The sequence below is a fragment of the Oncorhynchus gorbuscha genome, unplaced genomic scaffold (assembly GCF_021184085.1).
Source record: "Oncorhynchus gorbuscha isolate QuinsamMale2020 ecotype Even-year unplaced genomic scaffold, OgorEven_v1.0 Un_scaffold_1703, whole genome shotgun sequence".
Classification (NCBI taxonomy): domain Eukaryota; kingdom Metazoa; phylum Chordata; class Actinopteri; order Salmoniformes; family Salmonidae; genus Oncorhynchus; species Oncorhynchus gorbuscha.
In genome coordinates this window covers 59635-85000 of record NW_025746404.1, presented here as the reverse complement: position 1 = coordinate 85000, position 25366 = coordinate 59635, and the positions used below count along the sequence as shown (strand labels likewise).

The following is a 25366-nucleotide window of genomic DNA, read 5'->3' as shown; positions in this document are numbered from 1 at the left end:
ACATTCAGACAGACCCGTGAGTTATATAGGGGTCAATATAGACCATTACACCACAAGGACAACATTCAGACAGACCCATGAGTTATATAGGGGTCAATATAGACCATTAAACCACAAGGACAACATTCAGACAGACCCATGAGTTATATAGGGGTCAATATAGACCATTACACCACAAGGACAACATTCAGACAGACCCATGAGTTATATAGGGGTCAATATAGACCATTAAACCACAAGGACAACATTCAGACAGACCCATGAGTTATATAGGGGTCAATATAGACCATTACACCACAAGGACAACATTCAGACAGACCCATGAGTTATATAGGGGTCAATATAGACCATTAAACCACAAGGACAACATTCAGACAGACCCATGAGTTATATAGGGGTCAATATAGACCATTACACCACAAGGACAACATTCAGACAGACCCATGAGTTATATAGGGGTCAATATAGACCATTAAACCACAAGGACAACATTCAGACAGACCCATGAGTTATATAGGGGTCAATATAGACCATTACACCACAAGGACAACATTCAGACAGACCCATGAGTTATATAGGGGTCAATATAGACCATTACACCACAAGGACAACATTCAGACAGACCCATGAGTTATATAGGGGTCAATATAGACCATTACACCACAAGGACAACATTCAGACAGACCCATGAGTTATATAGGGGTCAATATAGACCATTAAACCACAAGGACAACATTCAGACAGACCCATGAGTTATATAGGGGTCAATATAGACCATTAAACCACAAGGACAACATTCAGACAGACCCATGAGTTATATAGGGGTCAATATAGACCACAAGGACAACATTCAGACAGACCTGTATCCTGTGTGACTAGGTCACCTTACCGCATGGCCACATTTACCAAAAGGTACATTTCAGCCACTATGGAAAAATAACTAAGTTCTTCAGTCAATAAATACTCAGGTTTAATTGAACACAGGGTTGGTGTTGGAATTGGTCAGTGTATAAAGACACATCGGGGCTGTGTTTACACAGCTGAATGAGGCTGGCTGGCTGGCTGGGGGTGTGTGTGTGTGTGTGTGTGTGTGTGTGTGTGTGTGTGTGTGTGTGTGTGTGTGTGTGTGTGTGTGTGTGTGTGTGTGTGTGTGTGTGTGTGTGTGTGTCTGTCTGTCTGTCTGTCTGTCTGTCTGTCTGTCTGTCTGTCTGTCTGTCTGTGTGTGTCTGTCTGTCTGTCTGTCTGTCTGTCTGTCTGTCTGTCTGTCTGTCTGTCTGTCTGTCTGTCTGTCTGTCTGTCTGTCTGTCTGCCTGGTCTATGTCTGTCTGTCTGTCTGTCTGTCTGTCTGTCTGCGTGTGTGTGTCTGTCTAACTGTGTGTCTGTGTGTGTCTGTGTGTGTGTGTGTGTGTGTGTGTGTGTGTGTGTGTCTGTCTGTCTGTCTGTCTGTCTGCCTCTATGTGTGCCTCTATCTGTCTGTCTGTCTGTCTGTCTGTCTGTCTGTCTGTCTGTCTGTCTGTCTGTCTGTCTGTCTGTCTGTCTGTCTGTCTGTCTGTCTGTCTGTCTGTCTGTCTGTCTGTCTGCCTGGTCTATGTCTGTCTGTCTGTCTGTCTGTCTGTCTGTCTGTCTGTCTGTCTGTCTGTCTGTCTGTCTGTCTGTCTGTCTGCGTGTGTGTGTCTGTCTAACTGTGTGTCTGTCTCTGTGTGTGTGTGTGTGTGTGTGTGTGTGTGTGTGTGTGTGTGTGTGTGTGTGTGTGTGTGTGTGTGTGTGTGTGTCTGTCTGTCTGTCTGTCTGTCTGTCTGTCTGTCTGCCTCTATGTGTGCCTCTATGTGTGCCTCTATCTGTCTGTCTGTCTGTCTGTCTGTCTGTCTGTCTGTCTGTCTGTCTGTCTGTCTGTCTGTCTGTCTGTCTGTCTGTCTGTCTGTCTGTCTGTCTGTCTGTCTGTCTGTCTGTCTGTCTGTCTGTCTGTCTGCGTGTGTGTGTGTCTGTCTAACTGTGTGTCTGTCTGTGTGTGTGTGTGTCTAACTGTCTGTCTGTGTCTGTCTGGCTGTGTGTGTGTGTCTGTCTGTCTGCGTGTGTGTGTGTCTAACTGTGTGTGTGTGTGTGTGTGTGTGTGTGTGTGTGTGTGTGTGTGTGTGTGTGTGTGTGTGTGTGTGTGTGTGTGTGTGTGTGTGTGTGTGTGTGTGTGTGTGTGTGTGTGTGTGTGTGTGTGTGTGTAACTGTCTGTCTGTGTCTGTCTGGCTGTGTGTGTGTGTCTGTCTGTCTGCGTCTGTGTGTGTGTCTGTCTGTCTGTGTCTGTCTGTATGTCTGCGTGTGTGTGTCTGTCTAACTGTGTGTCTGTCTGTGTGTGTGTGTGTGTGTGTGTGTGTGTGTGTGTGTGTGTGTGTGTGTGTGTGTGTGTGTGTGTGTGTGTGTGTGTGTGTGTGTGTGTGTGTGTGTGTGTCCAGCTGTAGCAGCTGTGATGAAGGGAGCAGAGTGAGTTAATAACAGAAACACATGAAGGTCAACCTCTGTTTGATCTACAAACACATTTACATTTAGATTTGTTCACCTTCCAGTCCCAGTGCTCAGTATTCTGGACCAGTGTCCTCTGGGTCTGTCCTACTGCTACAGTGTTCTGGACCAGTGTCCTCTGGGTCTGTCCTACTGCTACAGTGTTCTGGACCTGTCCTACTGCTACAGTGTTCTGGACCAGTGTCCTCTGGGTCTGTCCCAGTGCTCAGTATTCTGGACCAGTGTCCTCTGGGTCTGTCCTACTGCTACAGTGTTCTGGACCAGTGTCCTCTGGGTCTGTCCTACTGCTACAGTGTTCTGGACCAGTGTCCTCTGGGTCTGTCCTACTGCTACAGTATTCTGGACCAGTGTCCTCTGGGTCTGTCCTACTGCTACAGTGTTCTGGACCAGTGTCCTCTGGGTCTGTCCTACTGCTACAGTGTTCTGGACCAGTGTCCTCTGGGTCTGTCCTACTGCTACAGTGTTCTGGACCAGTGTCCTCTGGGTCTGTCCTACTGCTACAGTGTTCTGGACCAGTGTCCTCTGGGTCTGTCCTACTGCTACAGTGTTCTGGACCAGTGTCCTCTAGGTCTGTCCTACTGCTACAGTATTCTGGACCAGTGTCCTCTGGGTCTGTCCTACTGCTACAGTGTTCTGGGTCTGTCCTACTGCGACAGTGTTCTGGACTAGTGTCCTCTGGGTCTGTCCTACTGCGACAGTGTTCTGGACTAGTGTCCTCTGGGTCTGTCCTACTGCTACAGTATTCTGGACCAGTGTCCTCTGGGTCTGTCCTACTGCTACAGTGTTCTGGACTAGTGTCCTCTGGGTCTGTCCTACTGCTACAGTGTTCTGGACTAGTGTCCTCTGGGTCTGTCCTACTGCTACAGTGTTCTGGACTAGTGTCCTCTGGGTCTGTCCTACTGCTACAGTGTTCTGGACTAGTGTCCTCTGGGTCTGTCCTACTGCTACAGTGTTCTGGGTCTGTCCTACTGCGACAGTGTTCTGGACCAGTGTCCTCTGGGTCTGTCCCAGTGCTCAGTGTTCTGGACTAGTGTCCTCCTCTGTCCTACTGCTACAGTGTTCTGGGTCTGTCCTACTGCGACAGTGTTCTGGACCAGTGTCCTCTGGGTCTGTCCCAGTGCTCAGTGTTCTGGACTAGTGTCCTCCTCTGTCCTACTGCTACAGTGTTCTGGGTCTGTCCTACTGCGACAGTGTTCTGGATATAACAGGAGATATAGTACCTGACTCCTCATTTAGTTCAGGACTAATATAACAGGAGATATAGTACCTGTATCCATCTCATTTAGTTCAGGACTAATATAACAGGAGATATAGTACCTGTCTCCATCTCATTTAGTTCAGGACTAATATAACAGGAGATACAGTACCTGACTCCATCTCATTTAGTTCAGGACTAATATAACAGGAGATATAGTACTACTCAGAGAATGCAAAGGATGAAACTAAATATACATTTTCATCAAGTGGTAATATGCATTAATATGTCACTCAGATGGACTGTCGTCCTGACGTAACCCAGCCATACATGATGTAAACACTCCGTATGACAAGGAAGAAGTCAGACAGACGGACAGACGGACAGGACAGACAGACAGACAGACAGACAGACAGACAGACAGACAGACAGACAGACAGACAGACAGACAGACAGACAGACAGACAGACAGACAGACAGACAGACAGATACATACCTGACGATCTGCTCAGAGACAGGTTTGTTCTGGAACTTTGAAGGGAGTTCTAGAACCGGCTTGACGGTGAAACACTGGATGCCTTTTATCACAGCCGTTAACGGAAATATTAAAGTGTTGAATATAAACAAACTGGTCACAATGAGTTCAACTAAAACAGAACACAAGTGTAAAGTAGGAGATGCTCTACCATACTAACTAAAGTCAGGCTTAGACCCTCCCAGTCTGATGAATGTGTTGGGGGTTAACGTGTGTAGATGGTGGAGGTGAAGCACTTTGTGAAGACTACTGATGTATGGGAAAAGGACTTTATAAATATCATTGATTGATTGATTGATTGATTGATTGATTGACTGTCATCTCTGTGATAAGTATACACTGTCAGGGATAGTTCCTGATGTCTGTCTGATGTCTGTCGATCAACATTTTATTTTATCAAGCCCATTTTACAACAGCAGTGCTGTACAGAAACCTAAAACCCCCAGAGAGCAATGCAGTGGCAGAAGAACAGTGGCTAGGAAGAAACCTAGAGAGGAACCAGGCTAGGAAAAACTCCCTAGAAAGGCCAGAACCTAGGAAGAAACCTAGAGAGGAACCAGGCTCCAATGGGTGGCCAGTCCTCTGCTGGCTGTCTTGACTGTTATCTCTGTGGTAAGGATACACTGTGAGGAAGAGGTCTTGATGTCCTCGCCGGGCGGCGTGGTCGTCTTCATCTTGTCGGCGTTGGGGAACTGGGTGAGCAGTCTGGCCTCAAAGTCCTCTCTCCTCTCGTACTCCTTCCCCCTATAGATGAACATCTTGTTCTGAGAGGGGAAAAACAGAGAGAACGTTGTAGGGGTTTTTACACAGCACTTCTGTCTGACCACCAGAAGATGCTTTGTGGCACAGTCGAAGCCACGCTGGGCTCCGGGGGTTGGGGTGAGGGTTCGCCACCGAGGCAGCTCAATTTCACCCTGCCATGCTTCACTACACTGGACTAGTGACGAACACAGATCACACACACACACACACACACACACACACACACACACACACACACACACACACACACACACACACACACACACACACACACACACACACACACACACACACACACACACACACACACACACACACACACACACACAGTGATATGGGGTTGAATGGGTGTTGGATCTTGTGTATTGTGTAAACCTGCATGACTTTATTACCAGTGAACTGGTGTGAAAACAGAGAAACAATAGGCTCAACAGGCTTTGAACCCTGTTCTGTTGTCAAGAGGCTTTGAACCCTGTTCTGTTGTCAACAGGCTTTGAACCCTGTTCTGCTCTCAACAGGTTTTGAACCCTGTTCTGCTCTCAACAGGCTTTGAACCCTGTTCTGCTCTCAACAAGCTTTGAACCCTGTTCTGTTCTCAACAGGCTTTGAACTTTGTTTTTCTCCCTAATTGTCACATACGCTGATGCTTTCTGCACATGAATTGCCATGGCGCAGAGAGACGAGAGATTGGACTTCGCTGAGTTCGCTCCATTAGTTTGCACTATATAGATCGATTAAACATTAGGGTACAGGGTTCAGCCTATTGGCTACTGTCTACAACTGTAAGGGTACATTCAGCCTATTGGCTACTGTCTAAAACTAAGGGTTCAGCCTATTGGCTACTGTCTAAAACTGTAAGGGTTCAGCCTATTGGCTACTGTCTAAAACTGTAAGGATATACTATTGGCTACTGTCTAAACCTGTAAGGATATACTATTGGCTACTGTCTAAAACTGTCAGGGTACAAGCCTATTGGCTACTGTCTAAAACTGTCAGGGTACAAGCCTATTGGCTACTGTCTAAACCTGTAAGGATATACTATTGGCTACTGTCTAAAACTGTCAGGGTACAAGCCTATTGGCTACTGTCTAAAACTGTCAGGGTACAAGCCTATTGGCTACTGTCTAAAACTGTCAGGGTACAAGCCTATTGGCTACTGTCTAAACCTGTAAGGATATACTATTGGCTACTGTCTAAAACTGTCAGGGTACAAGCCTATTGGCTACTGTCTAAAACTGTCAGGGTACAGCCTATTGGCTACTGTCTAAAACTGTCAGGGTACAGCCTATTGGCTACTGGCTAAAACTGTAAGGATATACTATTGGCTACTGTCTAAAACTGTAAGGATACAGTCTATTGGCTACTGTCTAAAACTGTAAGGGTACAGCCTATTGGCTACTGTCTAAAACTGTAAGGGTACAGCCTATTGGCTACTGTCTTAAACAGTAAGGATACAGCCTATTGGCTACTGTCTAAAACTGTAAGGACACAGCCTATTGGTTACTGTCTATTGGCTACTGTCTATTGGTTACTGTCTAAAACTGTAAGGACACAGCCTCCAGTTTCCGCTCATAAGACCAGAAATTTGCTCAGTGCCCTCCAAAATAAGAGGGAACATTGAAGACGGGCAAACTACACTGAACTAAATATATCAACACATCATGTAAAGTGTTGGTCCCATGTTTCATGAGCTGAAACAAAAGATCCCAGAAATGTTTCATACGCACAAAAAGCTTATTTCTCTCAAATGTTGTGCACAATTTTGCTTACATTACTTTTAGTGAGATTTTCCTTTGCCAAGATAATCCATCCACCTGACAGGTGTGGTATATCAAGAAGTTGATTAAACAGCATGATCATTACACAGGTGCACCTTGTGCTGGGGGCAATAAAAGGCCACTCTAAAATGTGCAATCTTGTCACACAACACAACGTCACAGATGTCTCATGTTTTGAGGGAGCGTGCGATTGGCATGCTGACTGCAGGAATGTCCACCAGAGCTGTTTCCAGAGAATGCAATGTTCATTTCTCTACCATAAGCCGCCTTCAATGTCGTTTTAGAGAATTAGGCAATAAGTCCAACTGGGTTTAGAACCACAGACCACGTGTATGGTGTGGTGTGGGCGAGCGGTTTGCTGATGTCAACGTCGTGAATAGTAAATATATGTAAGTAGTACTGAAGTCTTCTTTTCTTTTACTAGGTCCTGAGGCCCATTTGTTAAAGGTGTCTGTGACCAACAAAATACAGATCTGTATTCCCAGTCATGTGAAATCCATAGATTAGGACCGATTGTGTATGTTACCACGCAGTAATTTAAAAAGAAAACTCAGTTTGGTGGAAACTCACTGCTGTTGGGGAAAATGTGCATATTTTCTCTTTGAATATTCTATACTATAGAATCAGAAACACTGAGGTAAAACCAGGATATCGCTGGTCTATTTCATGTGAGACCTCAGATAGAGCTTCTATCACACACACACAAACATTCATTATTTAACTAGGCAAGTCAGTTAAGAACAAATTCTTATTGACCATGACGGTCGACCTACAGGGTCAGCCCCTGGAGACAATTAGGGTTAAGTGCCTTGCTCAAAGGACACGGACAGGTTTTTCAACTTGTCGGATTGGGTATTTGAACCAGCGGCCTTTCGGTTACTGGCCCAACGCTCTAATCGCTAGGCTACCTGCCGCCCCATTCTATCGGGGTGTGTGTGTGTTCCTCTCAATGTCATGGTGCTCATTACTCAGCTCCCAGAATGCACCATTCTGACAGAGAAAGGAAATCACAGTCTGTCACAGAGGAGGCGAAGAAGCAACAACAGAAAACAGTTCTCGTACTTCGGCTCGTCAATAATTCATTACTGTTTTTTTGGTAAATGGAAAAACACAGTCGGCCAAGAAACTAGTGTCATGACGAAGTCAATAAAAAAGCGGAATAGAAAATCAAACAGCATCTAGAATGAAATTCATAGATGATTTAAACATGCTGTCGGCAGAGGGGTTTATGGGAACATAAATGGAATCCAAATATCTCCAAATGCATGGTGGGAAAACGAATACAAAGTCTGTTTGTTAGCGATGGAGACTTAGGTTCAACACGATAAAACATACAGGAGATCAATCCACCATTTCAATCAACCATTTCAATCAACCAGATCAATCAACCATATCAATCAACCATATCAATCAACCATTTCAATCAACCAGATCAATCAACCATATCAATCAACCATTTCAATCAACCAGATCAATCAACCATTTCAATCAACCATATCAATCAACCATTTCAATCAACCAGATCAATCAACCATATCAATCAACCATATCAATCAACCATATCAATCAACCATATCAATCAACCATTTCAATCAACCATTTCAATCAACCATATCAATCAACCATATCAATCAACCAGATCAATCAACCATATCAATCAACTAGATCAATCAACCAGATCAATCAACCATTTCAATCAACCATTTCAATCAACCATTTCAATCAACCAGATCAATCAACCATTTCAATCAACCATATCAATCAACCATTTCAATCAACCATTTCAATCAACCATATCAATCAACCATATCAATCAACCATATCAATCAACCATTTCAATCAACCATTTCAATCAACCATTTCAATCAACCATATCAATCAACCATATCAATCAACCAGATCAATCAACCATATCAATCAACTAGATCAATCAACCAGATCAATCAACCATTTCAATCAACTAGATCAATCAACCAGATCAATCAACCAGATCAATCAACCATTTCAATCAACCATTTCAATCAACCATTTCAATCAACCATATCAATCAACCATATCAATCAACCATATCAATCAACCATATCAATCAACCATTTCAATCAACCATATCAATCAACCAGATCAATCAACCATATCAATCAACCATTTCAATCAACCATTTCAATCAACCATATCAATCAACCAGATCAATCAACCATATCAATCAACCATTTCAATCAACCATTTCAATCAACCATTTCAATCAACCATATCAATCAACCATATCAATCAACCATGATCTTAGCAATGACCCATGAAAGTCAATGAGCCAAGAACGTAAAAGACACGACAAGGCTAAATCGGTGCTTACGCTGACAAGGCCGTCATCTTAGGTCACAGGAGTGTGTAGAAACTAACACACCGTTTGAAGGGGAGAGGACAAAACGTACCTGAAAATGTATGAGATGAGGAAACTTTGTTTGTTTGTCCCAGTCAGTAAACTCAGAAGCGTTTCCAGTGTCCCAAATGGCACCCTATTCCCTATGTAGTGCACTACTTTTGACTAGAGCCCTATTCCCTATGTAGTGCACTACTTTTGACTAGAGCCCTATGGAACCTGTTCAAAATTAGTGCCCTCTACAGGGAATACGGTACTGTTTGGGACAGAACCCACTGTACGTCTCAGAGAACTCGGTATGATAGGAACGTGACAGCTTATATTTTAAAGTGCTGGAACACAGTTTGATAAATATCTTCAGACAACTTTTGGAAAGCCTGAACACTTCCGTTGAGCCGCTGAGATAAACAGAAACACCGCAGCTTTACAGAAACAGACGGAACACAAGTCAGAGAAAGACGGAGGAATGAAGTACTTCATTTAATACCCCTGCTCTACCGATCGCTAGATACATTCAGTCTGACTTCCCAGAAGTCCTTTCTGTTGGTCCATTCAGTCTGACTTCCCAGAAGTCCTTTCTCCTGATCCATTCAGTCAGTCTGCCTTCCCAGAAGTCCTTTCTCCTGATCCATTCAGTCTGACTTCCCAGAAGTCCCTTCTCCTGATCCATTCAGTCAGACTGCCTTCCCAGAAGTCCTTTCTCCTCATCCATTCAGTCAGACTGCCTTCCCAGAAGTCCTTTCTCCTCATCCATTCAGTCAGTCTGCCTTCCCAGAAGTCCTTTCTGTTGGTCCATTCAGTCTGCCTTCCCAGAAGTCCTTTCTGTTGGTCCATTCAGTCAGACTGCCTTCCCAGAAGTCCCTTCTCCTGATCCATTCAGTCAGACTGCCTTCCCAGAAGTCCTTTCTCCTCATCCATTCAGTCAGACTGCCTTCCCAGAAGTCCTTTCTGTTGGTCCATTCAGTCAGACTGCCTTCCCAGAAGTCCTTTCTGTTGGTCCATTCAGTCAGTCTGCCTTCCCAGAAGTCCCTTCTCCTGATCCATTCAGTCAGACTGCCTTCCCAGAAGTCCTTTCTGTTGGTCCATTCAGTCAGTCTGCCTTCCCAGAAGTCCCTTCTCCTGATCCATTCAGTCAGACTGCCTTCCCAGAAGTCCTTTCTGTTGGTCCATTCAGTCAGTCTGCCTTCCCAGAAGTCCCTTCTCCTGATCCATTCAGTCAGACTGCCTTCCCAGAAGTCCTTTCTCCTCATCCATTCAGTCAGACTGCCTTCCCAGAAGTCCTTTCTCCTCATCCATTCAGTCAGACTGCCTTCCCAGAAGTCCTTTCTCCTCATCCATTCAGTCAGACTGCCTTCCCAGAAGTCCTTTCTCCTGATCCATTCAGTCAGACTGCCTTCCCAGAAGTCCTTTCTGTTGGTCCATTCAGTCAGTCTGCCTTCCCAGAAGTCCTTTCTCCTCATCCATTAATCAGCGATTGGCTCGTCTCTAACCAATCAGAGTATCAAAGCCAATGACGATTTCCCAGAAATGCCGCTTTTCCCACGTGCGAATGTGTTCAGTTTTTTTTTTAAATAAGAGAATATCCTAATGCCTTCCACATTAGATACAAATGCATCATAATCAGCTGAATTAAGCAGCAATGATTACAATGTGTTCTTAAGGAAGGAGAGAAGCAAAGTGCCTTCATTGGATGCAATGATATCTTTAATATAATTGACCTCCCCCCTACCCCCCCCCCAGAGGCAGGGAGATACTGACATACAAACAGCAACATGAAGACACTAAGAAAACCACTGCAAACACAATGTATCTCAATTAGCCTAAGATAAATACTTCCCTAACGACTCGTGCAGAGAGCCCAGGATTGATATTACATTAAGTGTTCATTATTTTATCATTTGATATAATATGGATTCTGAATGAAGTCCACACTTCTTCACACTCAAGCGCATTCCACATTTCACCCTTTCCCCTATGTAGTGCACTACTTTTGAAGGCTCTGGTTATAAGTAGGGCACTACTTTTGAAGGCTCTGGTCATAAGTAGGGCACTACTTTTGAAGGCTCTGGTCATAAGTAGGGCACTACTTTTGAAGGCTCTGGTTATAAGTAGGGCACTACTTTTGAAGGCTCTGGTCATAAGTAGGGCACTACTTTTGAAGGCTCTGGTCATAAGTAGGGCACTACTTTTGAAGGCTCTGGTCATAAGTAGTGCACTACTTTTGAAGGCTCTGGTTATAAGTAGGGCACTACTTTTGAATGCTCTGGTCATAAGTAGTGCACTACTTTTGAAGGCTCTGGTCATAAGTAGTGCACTACTTTTGAAGGCTCTGGTCATAAGTAGTGCACTACTTTTGAAGGCTCTGGTCATAAGTAGTGCACTACTTTTGAAGGCTCTGGTCACTATTTATACATATTTTTTATTTAACCTTTATTTAACTAGGAAAGTCAGTTAATAAGAACAAATTCTTATCTACAATGACTGCGTAGGAACAGGGGGCAGAACGACAGATTTTTACCTTGTGAGCTCAGGGATTAGATATTGCAACCTTTCGGTTACAAGTCCAACGCTCTAACCACTAGGCTACCTGCCTCTAACCACTAGGCTACCTACCTCTAACTAGGGACAAAGACTATCATCCCTAGTCCAATAGGACAGTGAGAGGAATAAAGACTATCATCCCTAGTCCAATAGGACAGTGAGAGGAATAAAGACTATCATCCCTAATCCAATAGGACAGTGAGAGGAATAAATACTATCATCCCTAATCCAATAGGACAGTGAGAGGAATAAAGACTATCATCCCTAGTCCAATAGGACAGTGAGAGGAATAAAGACTATCATCCCTAATCCAATAGGACAGTGAGAGGAATAAAGACTATCATCCCTAATCCAATAGGACAGTGAGAGGAATAAAGACTATCATCCCTAGTCCAATAGGACAGTGAGAGTGGTAATGGCGACCATCCCAAGTCCAATAGGACGACAGTGAGCGAGGATAAAGACTATCATCCCTAGTCCAATAGGACAGTGAGAGGGATAAAGACTATCATCCCTAGTCCAATTGGACAGTCAGTGAGAGGGATAAAGACTATCATCCCTAGTCCAATAGGACAGTGAGAGGGGTAACGGCTATCATCCCCAGTCCAACAGGACAGTGAGATGGATAAAGACTATCATCCCTAGTCCAATAGGACAGTGAGAGGGGTAACGGCGATCATCCCAAGTCCAATAGGACGACAGTGAGCGAGGATAAAGACTATCATCCCTAGTCCAATAGGACAGCGAGAGGGATAAAGACTATCATCCCTAGTCCAATAGGACAGTCAGTGAGAGGGATAAAGACTATCATCCCTAGTCCAATAGGACAGTGAGAGGGATAAAGACTATCATCCCTAGTCCAATAGGACAGGGAGCGAGGATAAAGACTATCATCCCTAATCCAATAGGACAGTGAGCGAGGATAAAGACTATCATCCCTAGTCCAATAGGACAGTGAGAGGGATAAAGACTATCATCCCTAGTCCAATAGGACAGTCAGTGAGGTAACGGCTATCATCCCTAGTCCAATAGGACAGTCAGTGAGGTAACGGCTATCATCCCTAGTCCAATAGGACAGTCAGTGAGGTAACGTCTATCTGGTGCAGAACATCAGTGATTTACAGGAGAACAGTAGAGACCAGGGCACAAAACACTAACCCACTTTAGCTGGCAATAATAATCTAGTTTAGTTAATGTTGTTGTGCAGCTATTAAGGTAAAAACACTCTCTCCAGCCCTTACAAGATTAATGCTCCGTGGTAAATTGGCATTTTATTCGAGGGGGAAAGAACATTGTCCCCTTTAAAAACTGCACAGCATATTCCCGTGTCCAAAATCACAGCCTGTTTCCCCACGTAGTGCACTACTTTTGAATAAGCCTATTGGGGTTCTGGTCAAAAATAAGTGCACTATATAGTGAATAGGCTTCCATTTGGGACACAGTCTTTGTTCCAGTATCTGATCGGTAATGATAACTTCTGGGCTGATACTAATAAGCTGAGGTTTTCATCTCACTGAATTAGATATGAGAAGTCATTTATTTATTACGACCCCCCCCCCTTTCTCAAACAGGAAGTAAAGCATCTTTAGCTCCAAGAAGGTAGTCTACAGTAGACAGGATGTAGAGGAGTCTATGAGGTAGTTTACAGTAGACAGGATGTAGAGAAGTCTATGAGGTAGTCTACAGTAGACCGGCTGTAGAGAAGTCTATGAGGTAGTCTACAGTAGACCGGCTGTAGAGAAGTCTATGAGGTAGTCTACAGTGGACAGGATGTAGAGAAGTCTATGAGGTAGTCTACAGTGGACAGGATGTAGAGAAGTCTATGAGGTAGTCTACAGTAGACAGGATGTAGAGAAGTCTATGAGGTAGTCTACAGTAGACAGGTGCTGGTCATAGACAACCTACCCCAGACACACATCACTCTCTCTGTCCTCCAGACACACATCACTCTCTCTGTCCTCCTCCAGACACACATCACTCTCCTAACAGACACACATCACTCTCTCTGTCCTCCTAACAGACACACATCACTCTCTCTGTCCTCCTAACAGACACACATCACTCTCTCTGTCCTCCTAACAGACACACATCACTCTCTCTGTCCTCCTAACAGACACACATCACTCTCTCTGTCCTCCTAACAGACACACATCACTCTCTCTGTCCTCCTAACAGACACACATCACTCTCTCTGTCCTCCAGACACACATCACTCTCTCTGTCCTCCAGACACACATCACTCTCTCTGTCCTCCTAACAGACACACATCACTCTCTCTGTCCTCCTAACAGACACACATCACTCTCTCTGTCCCCCAGACACACATCACTCTCTCTGTCCTCCTAACAGACACACATCACTCTCTCTGTCCCCCAGACACACATCACTCTCTCTCTGTCCTCCAGACACACATCACTCTCTCTGTCCTCCAGACACACATCACTCTATCTGTCCCCCAGACACACATCACTCTATCTGTCCTCCTAACAGACACACATCACTCTCTCTGTCCTCCAGACACACATCACTCTCTCTGTCCTCCAGACACACATCACTCTATCTGTCCCCCAGACACACATCACTCTATCTGTCCTCCTAACAGACACACATCACTCTATCTGTCCCCCAGACACACATCACTCTCTCTGTCCTCCTAACAGACACACATCACTCTCTCTGTCCCCCAGACACACATCACTCTCTCTGTCCTCCTCCAGACACACATCACTCTCTCTGTCCTCCTAACAGACACACATCACTCTCTCTGTCCCCCAGAAAGCTGATAACAGAATCAAAGAGAGGACTGAGAGGCCTTTTAGACAGCCAGACAGACAAAGGCAGCACCTGGCTGTTCAATCTGTAATGGATGCTGTGCCCTGCTAGAGGAGGAAGGGGTTTAGAGGAGAGCCTTGTGAAAACGGTCTTCAACAGCCCTAATGGAATGATCAGACGAGGCCTCTTCCTTAAAGGAGCATCTTTACAGATGTTCTGGAAAGAGGACGACGTCGTGACAAAACAGCGAAGTCTCTCCCGCGCGGCAGAGCTCGAACACGACCGAAATCATTAACACGCCTTGGGGAAAAGAGAGAGAATAAGGAACATGTTGAACAGGAGACAGTCGGTCACAATGACACAACTTTCCTCCATTAACACTGTGGAGAAACCACCAGCCCCCAGTAACCCATACGCAGTGACCCAGACACCAGTGACCCAGACACCAGTGACCCAGACACCAGTGACCCAGACACCAGTGACCCAGACCCAGTGACCCAGACACCCAGACCCAGTGACCTAGACACCCATACGCTGTGACCCAGACCCAGTGACCCAGACACCAGTGACCCAGACACCAGTGACCCAGACACCAGTGACCCAGACACCAGTGACCCAGACACCAGTGACCCAGACACCAGTGACCCAGACACCCAGACCCAGTGACCCAGACACCAGACCCAGTGACCCAGACACCAGTGACCCAGACACCAGTGACTCAGACACCAGTGACCCAGACCCAGTGACCCAGTGACCCAGACACGCAGACCCAGTGACCTAGACACCAGTGACCCAGACACCAGTGACCCAGACACCAGTGACCCAGACACCAGTGACCCAGACCCAGTGACCCAGACACCCAGACCCAGTGACCTAGACACCAGTGACCCAGACACCAGTGACCCAGACACCAGTGACCCAGACACCCAGACCCAGTGACCTAGACACCCAGACCCAGTGACCCAGACCCAGTGACCCAGACACCCAGACCCAGTGACCTAGACACCCAGACCCAGACACCAGTGACCCAGACACCAGTGACCCAGACACCCAGACCCAGTGACCTAGACACCCAGACACCAGTGACCCAGACACCAGTGACCCAGACCCAGTGACCCAGACACCCAGACCCAGTGACCTAGACACCCAGACCCAGACACCAGTGACCCAGACACCAGTGACCCAGACACCAGTGACCCACACACCAGTGACCCACACACCAGTGACCCAGACCCAGTGACCTAGACACCCAGACCCAGTGACCCAGACACCAGTGACCCAGACACCAGTGACCCAGACACCAGTGACCCAGAAACCAGTGACCCAGAAACCAGTGACCCAGACACCAGTGACCCAGACACCAGTGACCCAGACACCAGTGACCCAGAAACCAGTGACCCAGACACCAGTGACCCAGACACCAGTGACCCAGACACCAGTGACCCAGAAACCAGTGACCCAGAAACCAGTGACCCAAACACCAGTGACCCAGACACCAGTGACCCAGACACCAGTGACTCAGACACCAGTGACCCACACACCAGTGACCCAGACCCAGTGACCTAGACACCCAGACACCAGTGACCCAGACCCAGTGACCTAGACACCCAGACACCAGTGACCCAGACACCAGTGACCCAGACACCAGTGACCCAGACACCAGTGACCCAGTGACCCAGACACCAGTGACCCAGACACCAGTGACCCAGACACCAGTGACCCAGTGACCCAGACACCAGTGACCCAGTGACCCAGACACCAGTGACCCAGTGACCCAGACACCAGTGACCCAGACACCAGTGACCCAGACACCAGTGACCCAGTGACCCAGACACCAGTGACCCAGACACCAGTGACCCAGTGACCCAGACACCAGTGACCCAGACACCAGTGACCCAGACACCAGTGACCCAGACACCACTGACCCAGACACCACTGACCCAGACACCACTGACCCAGACGCTGATCAATAGCCCCAACTCTTTCCACCTTCCATTTACATGGACACTGACATGGTAACTTTACATAATAAACCCCAGGAAGAGTAGCTGCTGCCTTGACAGGATCTAATGGGGATCCATAATAAACCCCAGGAAGAGTAGCTGCTGCCTTGACAGGAACTAATGGGGATCCATAATAAACCCCAGGAAGAGTAGCTGCTGCCATGGCAGGAACTAATGGGGATCCATAATAAACCCCAGGAAGAGTAGCTGCTGCCTTGGCAGGAACTAATGGGGATCCATAATAAACCCCAGGAAGAGTAGCTGCCTCCTTGGCAGGAACTAATGGGGATCCATAATAAACCCCAGGAAGTGTAGCTGCTGCCTTGGCAGGAACTAATGTTGATCCATAATAAACCCCAGGAAGAGTAGCTGCTGCCTTGGCAGGAACTAATGGGGATCCATAATAAACCCCAGGAAGAGTAGCTGCTGCCTTGGCAGGAACTAATGGGGATCCATAATAAACCCCAGGAAGAGTAGCTGCTGGGATCCATAATAAACCCCAGGAAGTGTAGCTGCTGCCTTGATAGGAACTAATGGGGATCCATAATAAACCCCAGGAAGAGTAGCTGCTGCCTTGACAGGAACTAATGGGGATCCATAATAAACCCCAGGAAGAGTAGCTGCTGGGATCCATAATAAACCCCAGGAAGTGTAGCTGCTGCCTTGATAGGAACTAATGTTGATCCATAATAAACCCCAGGAAGAGTAGCTGCTGCCTTGACAGGAACTAATGGGGATCCATAATAAACCCCAGGAAGAGTAGCTGCTGCCTTGGCAGGAACTAATGTTGATCCATAATAAACCCCAGGAAGAGTAGCTGCTGCCTTGACAGGAACTAATGTTGATCCATAATAAATATAAATACGTATTGAGAGAGAGACATAGAGACAGAGGAAGAGAAGAGAGAGAGACAGAGGGAAGAGAATAGGGGAGGAGAGGCGAGAGAGAGAGAGAGAGAGAGGGGGGGAGAGAGAGAGACAGAGGGAAGAGAATAGGGAGGAGAGGCGAGAGAGAGAGAGAGGGGGAGAGGAGAGAGAGAGAGAGAGACAGAGGGAAGAGAATAGGGGAGGAGAGGGAAGAGAATAGGGAGGAGAGGCGAGAGAGAGAGAGAGAGAGAGAGGGGGGGGAGGAGAGTTGAGAGAGAGAGAGAGAGAGAGAGAGGGGGAGAGAGAGAGAGAGACAGAGACAGAGGGAAGAGAATAGGGGAGGAGAGCGAGAGAGAGAGAGAGAGGGGGGAGAGGAGAGAGAGACAGAGGGAAGAGAATAGGGGAGGAGAGGCGAGAGAGAGAGACAGAGAGAGAGACAGAGACAGAGAGAGAGGGGGGGAGAGGAGAGAGAGAGGGGGGGAGGAGAGGACAGAGAGACAGAGACAGAGGAAGAGAATAGGGGAGGAGAGGAGAGAGAGAGAGAGAGAGAGAGAGAGAGAGAGAGAGAGAGAGAGACAGAGAGAGAGAGAGAGAGAGAGAGAGAGAGAGAGAGAGAGAGAGAGAGGAGAGTCACCATCTGAGGGGAATGCTTGATGGGAAAACTCTCGTCTATTAACAGAAGTGTAAGAGGCTCCAGCTCATTGCTATGTAGCGTGATTACACACTTCTATTTAACAGAACATTCTCACAGTCCAAATATAATATCCTCTCTCCACGTCTTTCTCGCTCTCAGAGTGCAGCCTTACAGCCTGTTGGAAGTCTCCTCTCCTCTCCTCTCCTCTCCTCTCCTCTCCTCTCCTCTCCTCTCCTCTCCTCTCCTCTCCTCTCCTCTCCTCTCCTCTCCTCTCCTCTCCTCTCAACACTTAAAAGTCTTCTTGAAATTCAGGGAGAAAAACCAAAAGATAACACCACACCACAGAGTGAGAGGTTTTAATATGAGGCAGGGGACTCTACTGGCCGAGGCAGGGGACTCTACTGGCCGAGGCAGGGGACTCTACTGGCCGAGGCAGGGGACTCTACTGGCCGAGGCAGGGGACTCTACTGGCCGAGGCAGGGGACTCTACTGGCCGAGGCAGGGGACTCTACTGGCCGAGGCAGGGGACTCTACTGGCCGAGGCAGGGGACTCTACTGGCCGAGGCAGGGGACTCTACTGGCCGAGGCAGGGGACTCTACTGGCCGAGGCAGGGGGCTCTACTGGCTGAGGTAATGTATGAAGGCCGAGGCAGAGGACTCTACTGGCCGAGGCAGGGGACTCTACTGGCCGAGGCAGGGGACTCTGCTGGCCGAGGCAGGGGACTCTGCTGGCCGAGGCAGGGGACTCTACTGGCCGAGGCAGGGGACTCTACTGGCCGAGGCAGGGGACTCTACTGGCCGAGGCAGGGGACTCTACTGGCCGAGGCAGGGGACTCTACTGGCCGAGGTAATGTATTGAATGTTGAGGCAGGGGACTCCACTGGCTGAGGTAATGTATTGAATGTTGAGGCAGGGGACCCTACTGGCCGAGGCAGGGGACTCTACTGGCCGAGGCAGGGGACTCTACTGGCCGAAGCAGGGGACTCTACTGGCCGAGGCAGGGGACTCTACTGGCCGAGGCAGGGGACTCTACTGGCCGAGGTAATGTTTGAAGGCTGAGGAAGAGGACTCTTCTGGCCGAGGCAGGGGACTCTACTGGCTGAGGTAATGTTTGAAGGCTGAGGAAGAGGACTCTACTGGCCGAGGCAGGGGACTCTACTGGCTGAGGTAATGTTTGAAGGCTGAGGAAGAGGACTCTACTGGCCGAGGCAGGGGACTCTACTGGCCGAGGCAGGGGACTCTACTGGCCGAGGCAGGGGACTCTACTGGCCGAGGTAATGTATTGAATGTTGAGGCAGGGGACTCCACTGGCTGAGGTAATGTATTGAATGTTGAGGCAGGGGACCCTACTGGCCGAGGCAGGGGACTCTACCGGCCGAGGCAGGGGACTCTACCGGCCGAGGCAGGGGACTCTACTGGCCGAGGCAGGGGACTCTACTGGCCGAGGCAGGGGACTCTACTGGCCGAGGCAGGGGACTCTACTGGCCGAGGCAGGGGACTCTACTGTCCGAGGCAGGGGACTCTACTGGCCGAGGTAATGTATTGAATGTTGAGGCAGGGGACTCTACTGGCTGAGGTAATGTATTGAATGTTGAGGAAGAGGACTCTACTGGCCGAGGCAGGGGACTCTACTGGCTGAGGTAATGTTTGAAGGCTGAGGAAGAGGACTCTACTGGCCGAGGCAGGGGACTCTACTGGCTGAGGTAATGTTTGAAGGCTGAGGAAGAGGACTCTACTGGCCGAGGCAGGGGACTCTACTGGCCGAGGCAGGGGACTCTACTGGCCGAGGCAGGGGACTCTGCTGGCCGAGGCAGGGGACTCTGCTGGCCGAGGCAGGGGACTCTACTGGCCGAGGCAGGGGACTCTACTGGCCGAGGCAGGGGACTCTACTGGCCGAGGCAGGGGACTCTACTGGCCGAGGCAGGGGACTCTACTGGCCGAGGTAATGTATTGAATGTTGAGGCAGGGGACTCCACTGGCTGAGGTAATGTATTGAATGTTGAGGCAGGGGACCCTACTGGCCGAGGCAGGGGACTCTACTGGCCGAGGCAGGGGACTCTACTGGCCGAAGCAGGGGACTCTACTGGCCGAGGCAGGGGACTCTACTGGCCGAGGCAGGGGACTCTACTGGCCGAGGTAATGTTTGAAGGCTGAGGAAGAGGACTCTTCTGGCCGAGGCAGGGGACTCTACTGGCTGAGGTAATGTTTGAAGGCTGAGGAAGAGGACTCTACTGGCCGAGGCAGGGGACTCTACTGGCTGAGGTAATGTTTGAAGGCTGAGGAAGAGGACTCTACTGGCCGAGGCAGGGGACTCTACTGGCCGAGGCAGGGGACTCTACTGGCCGAGGCAGGGGACTCTACTGGCCGAGGTAATGTATTGAATGTTGAGGCAGGGGACTCCACTGGCTGAGGTAATGTATTGAATGTTGAGGCAGGGGACCCTACTGGCCGAGGCAGGGGACTCTACCGGCCGAGGCAGGGGACTCTACCGGCCGAGGCAGGGGACTCTACTGGCCGAGGCAGGGGACTCTACTGGCCGAGGCAGGGGACTCTACTGGCCGAGGCAGGGGACTCTACTGGCCGAGGCAGGGGACTCTACTGTCCGAGGCAGGGGACTCTACTGGCCGAGGTAATGTATTGAATGTTGAGGCAGGGGACTCTACTGGCTGAGGTAATGTATTGAATGTTGAGGAAGAGGACTCTACTGGCCGAGGCAGGGGACTCTACTGGCTGAGGTAATGTTTGAAGGCTGAGGAAGAGGACTCTACTGGCCGAGGCAGGGGACTCTACTGGCTGAGGTAATGTTTGAAGGCTGAGGAAGAGGACTCTACTGGCCGAGGCAGGGGACTCTACTGGCCGAGGCAGGGGACTCTACTGGCCGAGGCAGGGGACTCTACTGGCCGAGGTAATGTATTGAATGTTGAGGCAGGGGACTCCACTGGCTGAGGTAATGTATTGAATGTTGAGGCAGGGGACCCTACTGGCCGAGGCAGGGGACTCTACCGGCCGAGGCAGGGGACTCTACCGGCCGAGGCAGGGGACTCTACTGGCCGAGGCAGGGGACTCTACTGGCCGAGGCAGGGGACTCTACTGGCCGAGGCAGGGGACTCTACTGGCCGAGGCAGGGGACTCTACTGTCCGAGGCAGGGGACTCTACTGGCCGAGGTAATGTATTGAATGTTGAGGCAGGGGACTCTACTGGCTGAGGTAATGTATTGAATGTTGAGGCAGGGGACCCTACTGGCTGAGGTAATGTATTGAATGTTGAGGCAGGGGACCCTACTGGCCGAGGTAATGTACTGTTTACTCTCTCAACAGATGGCTGCAGAACTATGGACTGCGTGTGTGTGTGTTGCTGAGCCTGTGTGTGTAGGACCCAGGTACTACTTACCCTGAGGAAGGAAGGGAAGCCCACTCCATAGTATCCCACAGCAAAGTAGTCTGGCTTGGGCCGGATCACCTTCACAATGTTCTCGTAGAACTGAGCCTGTTTCCTCTGTAACAGGAAGTAACGTTCAGGAAGACTCAATGTACTGGATGCAGAATACCATGTGCACGCACACGCACACACACACACACACACACACACACACACACACACAGAAAGCACCCATGTCAAGGTGTTGTCCATATGATAATACATAGAGTTCTATACCAGTAGAATATACCATGTGATTAGATTGAACTTACCAAGGAGGCACTGAGCTGCTCAAAGTCAAACATCTCATTCTCATACTGGTCTGCCAGCTCCTTTCCTAGTACGATGGCTTCCTCCCACATCTAAACACACACACACACACACACACACACACACACACACACACACACACACACACACACACACACACACACACACACACACACACACACACACACACACACACACACACACACACACACACACACACACACACACACACACACACACACACACACACACACACACACAGAGAGAGACACACACATACACAGGATATGAGAGAATAGTCATATATATTAGTCATTGTATTTAGCTGTAGACAGACCTGCCTACTCCTCCCTCCCCTCCCTCTCTCTCCCCCACCCCACCCCTCTCTCTCCCACCTCATCCCCTCCTCCCTCTCTCTCTCCAACCTCCCCATCTTCAGTAGTATCGGGGAGGTCTTCCTGACTAAAGCCCCTGCGGTACCTTGCTCTGCTGAAGATGGGACAGACAGACAGATATTTCTCCAGATTGAGTCATCTGAGAATGGTCTGCTCCTCCTGTTTTTACAGAATGGCATCATGCAGGCACATTATCGTCTGTCTGTCTGTCTTTCTTGTGGCTTATGGTGATACTGGGGTGGCAGGAAAGGAGGGGATGTAGAGGAGGATGGGATGGAGGGAGAGAAGATGGGGGAGAGAGGATGATGGGATGGAGGGAGAGAAGATGGAGGGAGAGAGGAGGATGGGATGGAGGGAGAGAAGATGGGGGGAGAGAGGAGGATGGGATGGAGGGAGGAGTGAGAGAGGAGGATGGGATGGAGGGAGGAGTGAGAGAGGAGGATGGGATGGAGGGAGGAGGGAGAGAGGAGGATGGGATGGAGGGAGAAAAGATGGAGGGAGAGAGGAGGATGGGATGGAGGGAGAGAAGATGGAGGGAGAGAGGAGGATGGGATGGAGCGAGAGAAGATGGAGGGAGAGAGGAGGATGGGAGAGAGGAGGATGGGATGGAGGGAGAGAAGATGGAGGGAGAGAGGAGGATGGGATGGAGGGAGAGAAGATGGGGGGAGAGAGGAGGATGGGATGGAGGGAGGAGTGAGAGAGGAGGATGGGATGGAGGGAGGAGTGAGAGAGGAGGATGGGATGGAGGGAGGAGGGAGAGAGGAGGATGGGATGGAGGGAGAAAAGATGGAGGGAGAAAAGATGGAGGGAGAGAGGAGGATGGGAGAGAGGAGGATGGGATGGAGGGAGAGAAGATGGAGGGAGAGGGGAGGATGGGATGGAGGGAGGGAGGATGGGATGGAGATGGAGGGAGAGAGGAGGATGGGATGGAGGGAGAGAAGATGGAGGGAGAGAGGATGGGATGGGAGAGAGGAGGATGGGATGGAGGGAGAGAAGATGGAGGGAGAGAGGAGGATGGGATGGAGGGAGAGAAGATGGGGGGAGAGAGGAGGATGGGATGGAGGGAGAGAAGATGAGGGAGAGAGGAGGATGGGATGGAGGGAGAGAAGAAGGAGGGAGAGAGGAGGATGGGATGGAGGGAGAGAAGATGGAGGGAGAGAGGAGGATGGGATGGAGGGAGAGAAGATGGAGGGAGAGAGGAGGATGGGATGGAGGGAGAGAAGATGGAGGGAGAGAGGAGGATGGGATGGAGGGAGAGAAGATGAGGGAGAGAGGAGGATGGGATGGAGGGAGAGAAGAAGGAGGGAGAGAGGAGGATGGGATGGAGGGAGAGAAGATGGAGGGAGAGAGGAGGATGGGATGGAGGGAGAGAAGATGGAGGGAGAGAGGAGGATGGGATGGAGGGAGAGAAGATGGAGGGAGAGAGGAGGATGGGATGGAGGGAGAGAAGATGGAGGGAGAGAGGAGGATGGGGTGGAGGGAAAGAAGAAGGAAAGAGAGAGGAGGATGGGATGGAGGGAGAGAAGATGAGGGAGAGAGGAGGATGGGATGGAGGGAGAGAAGATGAGGGAGAGAGGAGGATGGGATGGAGGGAGAGAAGAAGGAAAGAGAGAGGAGGATGGGATGGAGGGAGAGAAGATGAGGGAGAGAGGAGGATGGGATGGAGGGAGAGAAGATGAGGGAGAGAGGAGGATGGGATGGAGGGAGAGAAGAAGGAAAGAGAGAGGAGGATGGGATGGAGGGAGAGAAGATGGAGGGAGAGAGGAGGATGGGAGGGAGGGAGGGAGGGACGAGAGAGGAGAGGAAGATGGAGGGAGAGAGGAGGATGGGATGGAGGGAGAGAAGATGAGGGAGAGAGGAGGATGGGATGGAGGGAGAGAAGAAGGAAAGAGAGAGGAGGATGGGATGGAGGGAGAGAAGATGAGGGAGAGAGGAGGATGGGATGGAGGGAGAGAAGATGAGGGAGAGAGGAGGATGGGATGGAGGGAGAGAAGAAGGAAAGAGAGAGGAGGATGGGATGGAGGGAGAGAAGATGGAGGGAGAGAGGAGGATGGGAGGGAGGGAGGGACGAGAGAGGAGAGGAAGATGGAGGGAGAGAGGAGGATGGGATGGAGGGAGAGAAGATGAGGGAGAGAGGAGGATGGGATGGAGGGAGAAAAGATGAGGGAGATAGGAGGATGGGATGGAGGGAGAAAAGATGAGGGAGAGAGGAGGATGGGATGGAGGGAGAAAAGATGGAGGGAGAGAGGAGGATGGGAGGGAGGGAGGGGGAGAGAGGAGGATGGAGGGAGGAGAGAGGAGGATGGGATGGAGGGAGAAAAGATGAGGGAGAGAGGAGGATGGGATGGAGGGAGAAAAGATGGAGGGAGAGAGGAGGATGGGAGGGAGGGAGGGGGAGAGAGAGGAGGATGGAGGGAGGAGAGAGGAGGATGGAGGAAGGAAGATGGGAGGGAGAGGAGGATGGGAGAGAGGAGGATGGGTTGGAGGGAGAGAAGATGGAGGGAGAGAGGAGGATGGGGTGGAGGGAGAGAAGATGGAGGGAGAGAGGAGGATGGGATGGAGGGAGAGAAGATGGAGGGAGAGAGGAGGATGGGATGGAGGGAGAGAAGATGGAGGGAGAGAGGAGGATGGGATGGAGGGAGAAAAGATGGAGGGAGAGAGGAGGATGGGAGGGAGGGAGGGGGAGAGAGAGGAGGATGGAGGGAGGAGAGAGGAGGATGGAGGAAGGAAGATGGGAGGGAGAGGAGGATGGGAGAGAGGAGGATGGGTTGGAGGGAGAGAAGATGGAGGGAGAGAGGAGGATGGGATGGAGGGAGAGGAAGATGGAGGGAGAGAGGAGGATGGGAGGGAGGGAGGGGGGGAGGGAGAGGAGGATGGAGGGAGAGAGGAGGATGGGAGGGAGGGAGGAGGATGGGAGGGAGAGAGGAGGATGGGAGGGACGAGAGAGGAGAGGAAGATGGAGGGAGAGAGGAGGATGGGAGGGACGAGAGAGGAGAGGAAGATGGAGGGAGAGAGGAGGATGGGAGGGAGGGAGGGGGAGGGAGAGGAGGATGGAGGGAGAGAGGAGGATGGGAGGGAGGAGGATGGGAGGGAGGGAGGGGGAGAGAGAGGAGGATGGAGGGAGAGAGGAGGATGGGAGGGAGGGAGGGGGAGAGAGAGGATGGATGGAGGGAGGAGAGGGAGGATGGAGGAAGGAAGATGGGAGGGAGAGGAGGATGGGAGAGAGGAGGATGGGTTGGAGGGAGAGAAGATGGAGGGAGAGAGAGGATGGGATGGAGGGAGAGAAGATGGAGGGAGAGAGGAGGATGG

General features: G+C 49.8%; 1 protein-coding gene across 1 annotated transcript in view; it reads right to left on the bottom strand.

Annotated features, from left to right (window-relative positions):
* LOC124023886 (dedicator of cytokinesis protein 1-like) overlaps positions 1-25366 on the bottom strand; it is a 91857-nt gene that overhangs the window by 30635 nt on the left and 35856 nt on the right. The window contains exons 8-11 of the mRNA XM_046338049.1: positions 21665-21754; positions 21366-21470; positions 4864-5005; positions 4203-4284 (exon numbers count right to left, since the gene is read on the bottom strand). Coding sequence (XP_046194005.1) covers positions 4203-4284; positions 4864-5005; positions 21366-21470; positions 21665-21754 — 419 coding nt within the window. The remainder of the gene's footprint in view (positions 1-4202; positions 4285-4863; positions 5006-21365; positions 21471-21664; positions 21755-25366) is intronic.